The sequence below is a fragment of the Fistularia commersonii genome, chromosome 9 (genome assembly GCF_037954325.1).
Source record: "Fistularia commersonii isolate RoL2024-O1a breed Wild chromosome 9, RoL_Fcom_v1.0, whole genome shotgun sequence".
NCBI lineage: Eukaryota > Metazoa > Chordata > Actinopteri > Syngnathiformes > Fistulariidae > Fistularia > Fistularia commersonii.
Genome location: NC_141292.1, coordinates 16,401,255 through 16,417,201, shown reverse-complemented (window position 1 = coordinate 16,417,201; position 15,947 = coordinate 16,401,255). Strand labels below are relative to the sequence as shown.

At 47.5% G+C, this 15,947-nt stretch overlaps 1 protein-coding gene across 1 annotated transcript; it reads right to left on the bottom strand.

Moving 5' to 3' along the window:
• Positions 1 to 5,553: 5,553 nt before the first annotated feature.
• Positions 5,554 to 11,576, bottom strand: LOC147231396 (major histocompatibility complex class I-related protein 1-like). The gene is made up of 8 exons (XM_086152769.1): positions 11,445 to 11,576; positions 8,357 to 8,623; positions 7,943 to 8,221; positions 7,185 to 7,475; positions 6,854 to 6,943; positions 6,659 to 6,676; positions 6,428 to 6,507; positions 5,554 to 6,330 (listed from the first exon to the last, which is right to left on the bottom strand). The coding sequence occupies exons 1-7, from the start codon at positions 11,500 to 11,502 to the stop codon at positions 6,452 to 6,454; spliced, it is 1,059 nt and encodes a 352-aa protein (XP_086008895.1). The 5' UTR covers positions 11,503 to 11,576; the 3' UTR covers positions 5,554 to 6,330; positions 6,428 to 6,451.
• Between the last annotated feature and the right edge of the window lie 4,371 nt (positions 11,577 to 15,947).

The following is a 15,947-nucleotide window of genomic DNA, read 5'->3' as shown; positions in this document are numbered from 1 at the left end:
CAAAAGGACAGGCCTTCCCAGCATTACAATTTTGCTAATGACCCTGAGATACTGCTTGATTTTTGTTTGAGGAACTAGCCTCCTCCTGGAGGACTTTTTAGTTTTGGATTCCCTCAAGGCAGTTAAACTACTTGTAGTAGACTGACAAGACTTGTGGAAAACACTTCTCACACCTGCTCACATTGAAGGACTAATTTTTAGAGTTCAGTCTCTGAGCAGGATGGGACTCCAGGAGCTCCGGGAGCCGAGTGCCCCTTAACCCCGGCCGCTGGGAGCCCCGTGCACTCTTTCACCAGGATTCCAGTGCCCCCTGTCACATGGCTTCCCGCGCGCCCTGTTGCTGGACCCCAGGAGCTCCGGGAGTCACGCGCCCTGATGCCAGGAACATTGTGCGCCTTATTTTCAGGCACCCTGTAACCTGGATTCCTGCCGCACCCTGGGAGCCCAGTGCGTCATGTCACTGGGAACCCCACGTGCCCCTGATGCTGGAGCCCAGGGAGCCATTCGGCCTGATGCTGGACCCCAGGAGCCCAGGGAACAATGGGCCCCCTCCCTCCCAGATGCCAGGAGCCCCGCACGCCAGGATCCCTGCGCGCCCTGTCGCCTCACCCCGGGAGCCCACTGCGTCCTGTTCTTGGGAAACCCCGCGTGTGCTGATGCTGGACCCCAAGGGCTCCGGGAGTCGTGCGCCCACCACCCCAGACGCCGGAAGCCCCGCACACCCTTCATCACGATTCCCGAGCACCCTGTCAACAGGAACCCTGCGCGCCCTGTTGCTGGACTCCTGGAGCTCCGGAAGCCGCATGCCCCTTAACCCCGGGAACCGGGAGCCCCTTGCACTCTGTCACCAGGTTTCCCATGCGCCCTGTCACATGGATTCCCGCACGCCATGTCACATGGATTCCTGCGCGCCCTGTCACCAGTAACCCCAGGAGCTCTGGGAGTCACGCTCCCTGATGCCGGGAACATTGCGCGCCTTATTGCTGGACCCCAGGAGCCCCGCCCCACCCTCCGGATGCCAGGAGTCTCAGGCACCTTGTCACCGGGATTCCTGCTGCACCCTGGGAGCGCAGCGCGTCCTGTCACCTGGGACCCCGCGCGCCCTGATGCAGGAGCCCAGGGAGCCATGCGCGCCCTCCCCCCCCAGACGCTGGGAGCCCAGCACGCCCTGACGCCAGGAATCTTGTTGCTGGACCCAAGTAGCCCCGCAACTTGGGATCGCTGCACGCCCTGTCGCAGCACCCCGGGATCCCTGAGCGCCCTGTCACCAGGAACCCCAGGGGCTCTGGGAGCCATGCGCCCTACTCCCGGGAACATTTCGCGCCTTATTGCTGGACCCCAGGAGCCCAGCCCCACCCTCTGGATGCGGGGAGTCTCAGGAACCTAGTCATCGGGATTCCTGCCGCACCCTGGGAGCCCAGCACGTCCTGTCACTGGGAACCCCGCGCACCCTGATGCTGGAGCCCAGGGAGCCATGCGCCCCCCCCCCCCCCCCCAGACACTGGTAGCCCAGCACGCCCTGACGCCAGGAATCTTGTTGCTGGACCCAAGTAGCCCCGCAACTTGGGATCGCTGCACGCCCTGTCGCAGCACCCCGGGATCCCTGAGCGCCCTGTCACCAGGAACCCCAGGGGCTCTGGGAGCCATGCGCCCTACTCCCGGGAACATTTCGCGCCTTATTGCTGGACCCCAGGAGCCCAGCCCCACCCTCTGGATGCGGGGAGTCTCAGGAACCTAGTCATCGGGATTCCTGCCGCACCCTGGGAGCCCAGCACGTCCTGTCACTGGGAACCCCGCGCACCCTGATGCTGGAGCCCAGGGAGCCATGCGCCCCCCCCCCCCCCCCCAGACACTGGTAGCCCAGCACGCCCTGACGCCAGGAATCTTGTTGCTGGACCCAAGTCGCCCCGCAACCTGGGATCCCCACACGCCCTGTCGCCGCACCCAGGATCCCCACACGCCCTGTTGCCGCTCCCCGGCATCCCTGAGCGCCCTGTCGCTGCACCCCGCGAGATCTGGGAGCCACACGCAACCTACCCTTGGACACCGGGAGCCCCACGCACCCTTCACCAGGATATCCAAGCAACCTGTCACCAGGAACTCTGCACGCCCTCTCCCCTCTCCCCAGATGCCGGGAGCCTCAAGCGCCCTGTCGCTGGGATTCCTGCTTGCCCTCCCACCGCACCCCAGGAGCCCCGCATGCCCTCCCACCCGTAGCCCCTCGCGCCCCGTTGCTGCTATCCTTCAGAAGAGTAAGCCTGTGGCATAATAGCAAACAGCTAGCCTTAATGCTTATTATAAGCTTTCTACCGGAATACTTGCAGGAAACTGGCAGGGACTGACCAAACAGTTGTCCGGGAAGTGCAAAGTGTAAAGACTGAAAGCAATTGAGAATTGAGAAAAGCGCCAATAAAGTTAGTATGCAATGACCTAAACCTTGTGAAGAACCCTCAGGAAGTAAAAATGGCAGGAAATCACCTGCATGTGTGTTAATCCTGGCAGAAAGGCAAGAGCGGACAACCCAGGGACAGCACTTGCCTTCGTGTCTCACAGCGAGCAGCAAATACAGTCAGAGGTGGAGGAAACGCTGACTGGAGGTGAAGCATGCACTTTTGGCAAGAAGTGCGGAGAAAACACGAATGAGGAGAGAACCTGTCTTGAAGGCTAAATGCACTTTGGATTCCGGATGATGCAGAGTGCCCCCTAAAGCTGTACCAGTTCAAGATGGAGGAGATTGAGGGCTTCCGGTACAGATGCAGGGTGAGTTACTGTCTCTGATGCTTGGCCTCCTGCAGGGCTGGGGGATCCTGACCCTCCCTGCTGTATTTCTGTTTGCAGGACGCAATGCGTTGACCAAGCAGTGACCAAGCAGATGGTGCGCGAGGCTCGGCTAAAGGAGCTCAAGCTGGAGCTGCTGAACTCAGAGAAGCTGAAGGTGAGCAAAATTGATCCCTGGTGGTGGGCTGTTAGGTTTAGCTTCATCTCCTAGCCTGACCAGCCCCTACCCCACTTCTTTCCCTCAGATGTACTTTGAGGACAACCCTCGTGACCTACAGCTCCTGCGTCACGACAAAGACCTCCACCCGGCTGTCATCAAGCCCCACCTTAGGAACGTGCCAGAGTACCTCAGTAAGGCTCTCCTCCTCATTTTCTGGATGCTAACAGTAACCGCTTGTCGACTGACTCGGTGTTTTGATCTCTACAGCTCCTGAGACCCTAATGGGGTTGCTGGACCCCCTGTCCTGCAGGAGGAGGCATAAGAGGAAGGAGACATCCCGATCAGAGGGAGTTGCCAAGGCCGTTTTCAAGGTGAGGCCGGTTGAGTCCTGTTGACCTTTAACTCTATCAGAAGAGACGATCCCCCAAAACGGGAGTCCAATCAGATATCACCAAAACTCAAAATTATTTTCAGTGTGAGTATTGGTCCGATGTGTCTCTTACAGAAGAACAGCCGTGGGAAAAAAACCCTGAAGAGCTTTTGTTTCACGGGAGGAAAAAACAGGAAGGGCAAGACGAGCTGATCCCGGACTTTTGGAGTGGGGGTAAACTTTTCTAACTGAACTTTGGGTGAAATGTTGTGCCCAAGTCTCACGCACGTTGGATACAATTGAGGAACATTAACTCCACCTGGACTGTCGATGTTCTACAAGGTTGCAGCTCTTGTACGATCCTGATCGATGCCTTTCGTTCTGAAACCTTTTGATTCTTTTCTAAAAATAAATTCTCCATGACTCCCTTCAGTTCTGTCTGTAATGCTAACACGCTCTTCTTAACGTTAGCATGTTGGCCAATTAGCATGAGGTTCAAACTGGTAATTCGCCTTTGTTGTAAGTGTTTCATTTCCAGTTGAGTCAGATCACCAGGACAAAACTGACCTGAAGGTGGCACCAGAGGACAGAAGCAGGACTCCTGCTCCTGTCAAAACGAGTTTTTAAGATTCACTTATTTTCCCCTAAATAAACTTCTTAAGTAAGGAAAACAAATTGAATCGTTCCTAAAGGACACATTCTCGTCGTTCCTGCCTTTTTTTTTCCTCCAGGGTCTCCTCCCACTGTCCAAAAACACTTGGTCGCTTCATTCTCCAATCATTGCCTCCATCTGACCTTCACGGGATCGTCTACTGTCACATCAACTTACTTCCTGTTCTTCTTCCTTCATTCATAAATCTCCCTAGGCCTTGAACCTCATCGTCCTTCTACCCAGATCTTCACCATACCTCCTCTGTCCATATCCAGACCATCTCGGTCTGACTTTATCTCCAAAACATCGAACATGTGCTGCCCCTCCTTCCTGATCCTCTCTATCCTTCTCACTCCCAAAGAAAACCTCCACATATTCATCTCTGCTGCCTCCTGTCCCCTCCTCTGTCTCTAAACCAGAGAGCATGGCTGGTCTTACCACCATCTCCTCCACCTTTAACGCTCTTATCACTTGACACCTTACTCCACTTGCTCCACACTGCTTGTACACATTTCTTCACTTCTTCTGCACACTCTCTATGAAGTTGTCCTTAAGTACATAAAATCCTGCACTCTCTTTATCCACTCCGTTGCCTCACCATTTCACATGGGTCCCTCTCATTCACACTCATGTATTTTGTTGAGCAAACAGCCTCTCCTTTCCAGAGCATACCACCCACCTTCAGATTCCACCTCCTAGCATCTTCATCTCAAATGGCAGATCTTTCACAAATAAAATGGATGTGCTGACTGTAACAGATAGCCGCAAACAGACTCATCCAGGACTGTTGTATTTCGCTGATACTTGAGATGTGGCTCCACTCATCCATTCCAGACACGGCAATTGAGTTCACTGCCATGACAGAGACAGTTATTCCTGTAAGAGCAAGGGACTGGGTATTTACATGAACAACTGGCGCACCAATGCCACAATCATTGATAGCCACTGCTCCTCACACTTGGAGTACATGACTGTCAAGTGCAGACCCTCGTCTCTACCACAAGAGTTTCCTGTTGCCATCGTGAATGCTGTGTGTATTGCACCGAGTTCTAATGCTAACTCTGCCCTTACCTATCTGCACAATGCCACTAGCCACCAACAGAACCAGAAAACCTATCCAGAGGTAGCCCATATGAATGCAGGGGATCTTAGCCAACGATTAGAAGGTAGTGCTCCCCAAGTTCCATCACCATGTTACGCTACGCTACAGGGCTGCACTGCTCCCCCATCTCAGCCTACCTTATCGTTTCCCTTCTGTTGATGGTGCCTCTCAGCAGCTGCAGGACTGTTTTTAAAACAACAACCTGGATATTTTTCAAGACCAGGATTGGGAAGTGTACACCTCAACTGTGTCTTGTTACATCTAACACTGTGTTGCCACTGTCATGGTGGACAAACAAATTTGGGTGTATCCAAACCAGAACCTGTGAAGAAGCGGAGGTCGAAGTGCTCCGAAAAGACAGGAACGGTACCTTCTCATCTGGGGAAAAAGCTCAGTTCAGGGCTGCCAGAGTCAGTATGACGAAAGGCATCAGAGAGGCCAAGTTATATAAAAAGAGGGCTGAGCAGCCCAAATGACTCCAACCAAGTGGCTCTCGTTTAAACATTTATTTATTCTAGCTGTTGTCTTACATTTTTTGCTGTTAACCTCAGCAGAGGACAAATGTTTCTTGACACTTGTCATTCGTCAGCAGTCTCTGCAGAACTCAGCAGAGCAGGTTTTTCAGGGAAAACACCTGGACCATCGTGAGTGTGTGTTTGTCTGAAAAAAATAAAACACTCACTTCTAAATGCCAGTTTCCCACTATTTCTTTTCTTGTGGAGCTGCTTCTATGGCCCATGAAATCACAGGAAGATTCTGTCAGGTTTTCTTTTACAACAAAATCCACAGAAAAGAAACCCCGGTTTCCAAGTAGAGATTTTCTATCCAACAAAACAATTCAATATCAGTTGCAATAAACAGTACAAACCCCAAAGTATGTCTGTTCAAGCAGAGCAACGTAGACCTGGAAATTCTGGATGAATAAACTGCTTGTGTGTGTGTTTGAAAAGCTGCCACCAGATCGCTTCAGATATCAGATGCAGAGAAGTGGTGTTGCATTCAGAGCCAGATCTCAGGATGATTTGTCAACGTGTTGTTGGGAAACATGTCTTTCAGTGATGCTGAGTAGATGTTGGACGGAATGTCCGTCAGTTCAACTCATGTTTTTATGGAGTCAAATCCTTTTTAAATACACTTTTATAGTTGCTTGTCTTCAGAAATCCAATGTTAAACTCCATTCTAGATGTTGAACTCGTTGTTCCAAGTTTATGGCTGGACTGAAGATGACGTCTCCTTTCTTCGGCCACTTCTACAATTCATCTGTAAGCCTGAAGAGACACAAAGAACAAAAATACATGAAACGGCCGACAAAAAGAAAACACGTTTACAAGAAATTCTGGAAGGCAGCTTTCAGGAGGAACTCACTGAGTGCAGGGGTGGGTTTGTCCCTCAAGATGAGGAGGGTTTGGGATTGAATTCCTCCAGAACTTCTGAGCTGCCGACAGCTGGAAGGTCAGAAACAAACAATTAGCTCGAATCCTGTTCCAAACTACAGGAGTCTTTTCCCTGCAGGAAACACCTCTGCTGGTTTCACATTTTGGATCTTCGGAGAACAAGTCACTTCCAAAGAATTGAACAAAAAATGCGTCTACTTACAAGGCAGAGGAGCTTTGGCTGAAATACAAAGAGAAGAGAAATAATTCAGCTTTGCCAGAAGAGTTTGCAGACGATGTGTCACAACATGGCGAGGCTGAAAGTCGGACACTCGCATGGCTTCATGTTGGGACAAAGATATTTACAATGAAACGACATCGAGTCCAAGTCAAACATCTCCCTGTGGAGGTCTCTCACCAGACTTCTTGTAGAAGACGTATCCAACGGCGGCGAGCAGAGCAACAACAACCACTGCGATGACGACGGGGAGGACGAGGCCAGGCTTTGCTGTCCAGCAAAACACAACACAAACAGTTTCTCGTCTTGAAATCGTCTCTCTGCTTCTCTGCGGTTCAGTTCTTGTTAACCAGTTAAGTTTGACTGATCCTGACTTGAACAATTCGGCAAGAAGAAAAAGCCCGACTGATGGCAGACATGAATCTGACACACTTTGGATCTGAAGATCTGGACGCTGATGGGAAACTAGAGGGTCGTTTCCCACCTTCATCCCCTGTGAGTCCAGTCTTACCGTTGCTCCTGATGGCGTCTCTGTCCAGGACGGTGACCATGTCCTCCTTGACACCAGAGAGCTGGAACACACACTTGTATGCCCTCAGATCTCGGGATGTGTCCGGGAGCTTCAGGTCAGCGCTCATCTGGAAGGTTCCATTGGAGTTGGGGAGGATCTCTCCGAGCTCCTGAGGGACCTTCTCTCCGTCCTTCGTCCAGAACAGCATGGCTTCCCTGGGGAAGAAACCGGTGGCGTGGCAGGTGACCGGAGAGGAGGGCGTCTTCTGGAGGAGATGCACTCTGGGAAGATCTGGAGCGTCAAGAGAAACAGAGTTTCTGTCAACGCCTGAACTCAGAAGAACTTCCATCCACACGGAGGAGGCAGATTAGAAAGTGGGCAGGAGAAGGAAGGCAGAGACATGGAGGAAGAAGAGTGAAGATACAAACATCACACCTTCTTCTGCTGTGGACAAATATTACTCCCTGTCTCGTCTAAACTTTCAATATTTAAGAGTGAAATCAGTGAAAAAGCAGAAAGAAAGAACCCAAGAATCTGCATCCAATGAACAGAGAAGCAGGAAAGAAGATCGATTGATTGATTGATTGATTGATTGATTGATTGATTGATTGGTTCATGTTCATTGGCCATCAAACTGGCCTGAGATGGACAATTTTACTGGAAGTCCCAAAATTGTTTCCTCAAAATCAAGAAAATAACCAAAGATTTGGAAAGAAGTCGAAACATTGTTGAGACGACGTCAGGTCATGTGATTCCACCTGTTCTCAGCAGGGAGCTCCTCCCGTAGTTCAGAAACTTCTTCAGCCACTCAGGACACATCTGGGTTAGGCTGTGGTTCAAGTAATTATTATCGCGCGCGTCATTGTCCAACTTCAGTTTGGTGATGAAAGCCTGTGGTCTCGAAGCGATCCATGTCAGTGTCTTCAGGTCAAATGAGATGAAATCTTCTCCATCATAAGAGTGCTGATGAAATCTGTTCACTTCTCCAGTCTCATCGTCCCACTCACAGCCAGACATCATCTGGAGAATGTGGACTCCTGAGAGAGACAGAAGCTGCAGTGAACCAGTGAGATCTCAGCACAGTCCGCTGCGTTTATTATGGGATGGATATACTCAGGGTGCAGAGCTGTGTGTGTGTGTGTGTGTGTGTGTGTGTGTGTGTGTGAACAAACCTCCAGTCTGGTTGAAACGCTGCTTTGCAATTTCAATGTTGCCTTTGAAGACCTGCTGGTGACCCTGTGACCTCTGGGTCTGTGTCTCCCAGTACTTTGGATCATCTGCTGAGACTTGGTCCATCCAGGCCTGTCTGGGTTCTGCTGTTCTGGTGTTGCTGTCATAGTGAGTTATTGGAACTTCATTCACAAGACCAACAGCGACAAACTCTGGGAAGTTTGGGACTTGAGAGGATGCCGGGAGGAAATACTTCAGGGAGTGAATCACTGGAAGAAATATTTCACCGAATGATGAGGTTTTGGTGACTGAAAGTTCCATAAACAGCTTTAAGTTACTCAAAGATGTAAAAACACAGTGAATGATGGAACTATTCTAGAACTTACACTTTAATTTCGCAGAAAAGCAGTTCAACATTTAGTCAGAAATACTGCAAGTCAATCTCAAAGTGAAGGATTATTTCCAGTATTTTAGGAAATGGGATGATTTCAATCTGAATGTTGAATGTTGGGACTATAGACTACATCTTGTATAGACGAGGTAACCTGAAAGAGATTAGTGACTGCAAAGTAGTTGTAGGTGAGAGTGTAGCCAGACAGCATAGGATGGTGGTTTGTAGGATGACTCTGGTGACAAGGAAGATGAAGAGGACAAAGGCAGAGCAGAGGACAAAATGGTGGAAGCTGAAAAGGGAGGAGTGTTGCATGGTTTTCAGGGAGGAGTTGAGAAAGGGTCTGGGTGGTCAGGGTGAGCTTCCAGATGATTGGACAACTACAGCTAGTGTTATCAGGGAGACAGGTAAAAGAGTACTTGGTGTGTCATCTGGAAGGAAAGTAGATAAGGAGACTTGGTGGTGGAATGAGGAAGTGCAGGAGTGTATACAGAGAAAGCGGTTAGCGAAGAAGAAGTGGGATACTGAGAGGACTGAAGAGAACAGACAGGAGTTCAGGGAGGTGCGGCGAAAGGTAAAGATAGAGGTAGCAAAGGCAAAACAAAGGGCTTATGATGACTTGTATGCTCGGTTGGATAGTAAGGAGGGTGAGAATGATCTATACAGGTTGGCGAAACAGAGAGATAAAGATGCAAAGGATGTACAACAGGTCCGGGTGATAAAGGACAGAGAGGGAAATGTATTGACAGATGCTAGAAGAGTGATGGGAAGATGGAAAGAGTACTTTGAAGAACTGATGAATGTGGAAAATGAAAGAGAGGCAAGGGTAGAAGAGGTGACTATTGTAGACCACAAAGTAGCAAAAATTAGTAAAAGTGAAGTGAGGAAGGCATTGAAGAGGATGAAGAGTGGAAAAGCAGTTGGTCCTGATGATATACCTGTGGAGGTGTGGAAGTGTCTAGGAGAGGCAGCGGTAGATTTTCTGACTAGATTATTCAACAGGATCTTAGAGAGTGAGAAGATGCCTGAAGAATGGAGACAAAGTGTGATGGTGCCTATTTTTAAGAATAAAGGGGATGTGCAGAATTGTGGCAACTACAGAGGGATAAAGTTGATGAGCCATACAATGAAGTTATGGGAAAGAGTAGTGGAAACTAGACTGAGAGCAGAAGTCAGCATTTGTGAACAGCAGTATGGCTTCATGCCTAGGAAGAGTACTACAGATGCAGTATTTGCGTTGAGAATGCTAATAGAAAAGTACAGAGAAGGCCAGAGGGAGTTGCACTGCGTTTTTGTAGACCTAGAAAAAGCATATGACAGGGTGCCAAGAGAGGAGCTCTGGTATTGTATGAGGAAGTCTGGAGTGGCAGAGAAGTATGTTGGACTGGTGCAGGACATGTATGCTAGCTGTGAGACACTGGTACGGTGTGCTGTAGGGGTAACAGAGAAGTTCAAGGTGGAGGTGGGACTCCATCAGGGATCAGCACTGAGCCCCTTCTTGTTTGCAATGGTGATGGATAGGCTGACAGATGAGGTTAGACAGGAATCCCCATGGACCATGATGTTTGCGGATGACATTGTGATCTGTAGTGAGAGCAGACAACAGGTAGAGGAAAATCTAGAGAGGTGGAGGTATGCTCTGGAAAGGAGAGGAATGAAAGTTAGTCGCAGCAAGACAGAATATATGTGTGTGAATGAGAGGAACTCGGGTGGAGCGGTGAGGCTACAGGGAATGGAGATCAAGAAGCTGGAGGATTTCAGGTACTTAGGGTCAACAGTCCAGAGCAACGGAGAGTGCGGAAAAGAGGTGAAGAGACGGGTCCAAGCAGGTTGGAATGGGTGGAGAAAAGTGTCAGGGGTACTATGTGATAGAAGACTATCGGCCAGAATAAAAGGAAAGGTGTACAAGACAGTGGTGAGACCAGCGATGATGTATGGACTAGAAACTGTTACAATGACCAAAAGACAGCAGGCAGAACTAGAGGTTGCAGAGATGAAGATGTTGAGGTTCTCTTTGGGAGTGACCAGGATGGATAGGATCAGGAATGAATCTATCAGAGGGACGGCACATGTTCGATGTTTTGGAGAGAAGGTCAGAGAAGCCAGACTGAGATGGTTCGGTCATGTACAGAGAAGAGATAGTGAATATATTGGTAGACGGATGCTGGAATTGGAGCTGCCAGGCAAGAGGTCTCGAGGAAGACCAAAGAGAAGATTTATGGACGTAGTGAGAGAGGATATGAAAGTAGCTGGTGTGAGAGAGGAAGATACAGAGAATAGGGTTAGATGGAGAAAGTTGACTCGCTGTGGCGACCCCTAACGGGAAAAGCCGAAAGAAGAAGAAGAAGAAGAAGAAGAAGGATGATTTCAATCTGAACAGATAAAACTCTAACATTAATAGAAAGGGACTTTATATGAAGATCTTTGCTTCTGTCCTTCCTTCATGCTGGATTTCCTGAATGTCTTCATATTTCCTTTCACTTTCGTTTTGACTGATCGTAAACTCCAAACAACGTCCGTATTTGCTCCCATCTCCTCTGAACTCTCACTCTGAACTAAAAACCACAGTTTCCATCTGATTCTAAAGGTGAAATGTTGATGAGAAACAGGCTGAAGATCATCTTTGGACCAAACTAAACACGAGCTGCTGCTTCAGACTCTTTGAGGAAATCAAATGAAGCGAAAAGAAACGGACTTACCGGCCGTCACGCTGGACGTTCCCATGACAACCAGCACAAGTAGAAAGATCTTCATCATCTCCAGGTTTGAAGAGCCTTCAGATGTTCAAGCATTGTTGTTCTCAAACACACGCTGGTCTTCCAGGTGAAGGATCTGGAGCTCCACTGAAGGATCCACTGGGGAGGAGCTACAACGAACCCCCGTCTGAGCCAATGAGAATTCAGATTGGGCTGAAACGTCACGGGTCGCCAGGTAAACTCAAAATGCACAGGCTAGACGCTAAAGTCGGTCAGAATGCTTTTATGGTCGTGGAAACATTGCTGTTAGTACTGTAAAATGCAAAGATATAAATTATAAAAAGTATATAATAAAAAAAAACAGTTTACATATCGGTGTGGGAAATACTGCGTTGTATGACGCAGTTGTTTTTATCCACTTTATGAGGCGATTTCATGATAAATAAAACTCATTTCGAGTTTCCCGCTGTTCCAAAGTCATATTAATACCGATCAAAGTTTCAATTGATGGATTTTCTGCTCTTTCTCTCCGTCCTGATCAAAATATCACGTCAAGCGTCAAAAACATGCGAGTTTCCTGTGACTGAGTTTGTCTCAGGGCGCCCCCTAGTGGACGCATGGAGAACTGCAACCGTTTCTCACTGGAAATGCAGTTTTGTGAATTAAAACATTTGTTCAGTTCAACTTTCTTCACATATTGTTGTTATTAATTATCAATGCTATTCGTCCATGTGAAGGCAGCGATCGTGTTCATGTTTTCTCATATAATAATCACGTCTACAACTTTTCTATGAAATCACAATGTCCCATTTTCACAAGACACTAAATTTTGAACAAATCCTGCACTACATTGCAGCATGTTAGTAAACATACACCTATTTTTAAACATTCTCATCACATTTTGAACCTCACATCAAGTACCTGCCATCAGAAGTCTTTCATGGACTCACTTACTCATTCACTTCAATGCAAAAAAAGCCCTGTAAAAACAGTTAATGCAACTGCACTTTCATACTGCTATCACTTTTCTTTTTTTTCTTGCCACTGCACCTTCTGTCACTTGTTGACAGAACTGACAAATTGAAAGAAAATTGCGCTCCAGCCAAATCTACCTCTGCATAATTCGCCGTAGTTCTCTGTTGTTCTACTTCAATGCTCTGTATAAGAATAAGAACAACTTTATTTATCTCGAAGGAAAATGTTGTGCCAGAGTTAAAAGAAAAACATAACAATAATAAATAATACTGGAAAATTGTATGAAAAAAAGGAGGAATAAGAAATATGTGTGAACATCTGGCAGTTTTGACAATAAAGTTGACTTTGACTATTTGTGACAAAATCATCATCTTTTACATCTGATAAACATGAGATTACTCAAGCTTTGATCATCTGGGCCAATACCGGGAGAAAACAGCACTAAACATCTGCCTGGTCCAAAGGAGATATAAGCTTCTCAAAAAAAAAAACAGAAGGTGAACAACTGACCAGTGGAAAAAAACAAAACAAGAGAGTGAACCGTAAAAGAACTCCTACCTTGGCAATGTGTGTGTTGAGTTCCCAGGATTTAGTCAGTCCAGTCCAACGTGTCCCGTTCTGCTATCAGCTACGCTACTACCTGTCTACCTGACGGGCAGGATCGGAGGGTCCGACGTCTTCGTGACGGACCAATGGCGTTGGATCTGGGTCATACGGTTGGCCACAGCTCATCCACAGTCTGCACGGACTCGCCACCTCAGCGTTCTCATTCAGGTTTTTAAATTGGTGGAAGACAGAAATACTTTCATTTTCACATTCAGTTCTACACAGAGCGCAACATCAGGGAAATTTGACCCTTGCATTTAATCCATCATGGATGAACCGTGAGCAGAAGGCAGCTAATGAGCAGCGCCAGGGGTTCAAGGTCTTGCTCAGCAAAACCTCAAATGGCCCGGTGGGAACTGAACCCAGAACGTTAAGTTCCGGGGAGAACCACTCTCACACCCTGAGCCACACCGCCCCTCAACTCCAAAGGGCTATATGCTAAGCTATCGATCTTGAAGTTAGCTGTCAGTTGTCACAGGGGGTGTGGTCAGGGAGCGGTGATTGACCGAATGATTGAACTGGGATTACATTCACCTGTTCACTGTGGCGGCTGCATGGAAAGGGAGTGAGGAGGGGAAACGTCATTTTTGTTGAACGCAAACCAACTAGAAAGTGAACATTTGGAACTGCGTGCTGTGCCTCGCCTTGTCTGTCTTGGTTGTTCGTCGTTGGAATAAACAAGGCCAGACGAGGGCATGGAAGTGGACTTAGCCTCTCCTTCACTTTGTTTTTTTCTTGGTTCGGAGTCTCTACAACTTTGTCGACAAACAAGCTACACCCAAGTGGCATCTGTGGACACAAGGATCACGTCTCACAGTGCACCACTGCAGCGCCAGAGACTTGTGGTAGGACTGTATCACGCTGTGTATGTTGGCTTGAACGGAGTTTGATAGACAGCGCATCTATCGGGGAGTGCTGTTTGTATGGGAAAGTCGGCTGAGGCTATTGTTTTTCGAACACGAACTTTATTTCAGGCAGCATGAACACACAGAACGTTCGTTCTTCACTGGACACATACAAGCAGAACAACACAATGATAGAGCAGTAGCACCATCTATTGGTAAAAGTACTGCCCATTTACAACCCAAACACTATCCAGTGTCAATGCTGGAGGTTCAGTAGGCAATGGAGAGCAAAACATGGTTCTTGATATTATGAAAAGGCACAATGAAATAGCAAAGTTTATCCCTGCCCAAGAGAGATATTCAGTTTTTTTTTTAAAACTAAATGTTTATGTTGTTTTTCTCTAAATCAATGACAGGTACATATACCACATATAATAATAATAATGAATATGACCCAACCATCTCCGACCTTCTCTCCAAAACATCGAACATGTGCTGTTCCACCACATTTCCAGTCTTGGGCAAAGGCCCAATTAGAATAGCCACTGGATTTGAGGGCTTTACCAATATTTTGGACCTCACTTTTTCTGTATTCGGTGGTTGACGGGATGTTCTTGGTCCGGTGGTGTAGAATTCTGATAACCCCGAGTTTGTGTTCAAGGGGGTGATGTGAGTCAAAGAGTAAAAATTGATCAGTGTGTGTTGGTTTCCAGTTAATCCTCTGTCCTGTTGAGTATGAGTGCAATAGTCCAAGAAAGGAAGTTTGCCAACAGTGATATCTTCCCTAGTGATTCTGATGATGGGATGGACATAAACTCAGGGTGCAGAAGTGTGTGTGAACAAACCTCCAGTCTGGTTAAAGAGCTGCTTTGCAGTTTAGAGGTTGACTTTGTACCACTGCTGGTTAACCAGTAACCTCTGGGTCTCTGTCTCCCAGAACTGTGGATCATCTGCTGAGACTTTGTCCATCCAGTCCTGTTTGGGTTCTTTTCTCCTGGTGTCGCTGTCGTAGTGGGTTATTGGAACTTCATCCACCAAACCAACTTCCACAAACTCTGGGAAGTTTGGGACTTGAGAGGATGCTGTGCAGAAATACTTGATGATTGCAATCTGAACAGACATAACTTCAAGATTAATAGGATGAAAGCAATTTTATTTGAAGATCTTTGCTTCTTCACATTCTTCATGGTGTATTTCCAGAATCTCTTCACATCTACAGTTAGGCCCAGGAATATTTGGACAGTGACACAATCGTCATGTTTTGGGCTCTGCATGCCACCACATTGGATTTGAAATGAAACAACTACAACAGAATTGAAGTGCAGACTTTAAGGTTTAATTCAAGGGGTTGAACAAAAATATCTGAATAGCATGTAGGAATTGTAGCTACTTTTATACAAACGCTCCTCATTTCAGGGGCTCAAATGAAAATTGGACAAATAAACATAACCCCTAGTAAAATGTTTATTTTCAATATTTTTTTGAGAATCCTTTGCAGTCAGTGCTTGAATTCTGGAACCCATGGGCATCACCAGACGCTTGGTTTCCTCCTTTCTGATGCTTTGCTGGGCCTTTACTGCAGCTGTCTTCAGTTGTTGCTTGTTAGTGGGTCTTTCTGCCTTCAGTTTTGTCTTGAGCAAGTAAAATGCATGCTCCATTGGGTTGAGATTTGGTGACTGACTCAGCCATTGCAGAATATTCCACTTCTTCACTTTAAAAAACTCCTGGGTTGCTTTTGCAGTATGTTCTGGATCATTGTCCATCTGTACTGTGAAGCGACAGCCAATCAACTTTGCTGCATTTGGCTGAATCTGAGAAGAAAATATATCCCTAAAAAATTCACAATTCATCCGGCTGCTTCTGTCTTTTGTCACATCATCAATAAACACAAGTGGAAGCCATGCATGCCCATGCCATCACACTGCCTCCACCAGAAGATGTGGTGTGCTTTGGATCATGAGCACTTCCAATTCTTCTTCACACTTTCTTCGTCCCATCATTCTGGTACAGGTTGATCTTAGTCCCATCTGTCCAAAGAATGCTGTTCCGGAACTGGACTGGCTTCTTCACGTGTTTTTTG

Coding starts and splice junctions, on each gene's coding strand:
- LOC147231396 (XM_086152769.1), bottom strand. CDS start 11,502: ATGATGAAGATCTTTCTACTTGTGCTGGTTGTCATGGGAACGTCCAGC. Junction 8,222..8,356: donor GCGTTTCAACCAGACTGGAG/GTTTGTTCACAC, acceptor TGTCTCTCTCAG/GAGTCCACATTCTCCAGATG. Junction 7,476..7,942: donor GAGCTCCCTGCTGAGAACAG/GTGGAATCACAT, acceptor TTGACGCTCCAG/ATCTTCCCAGAGTGCATCTC.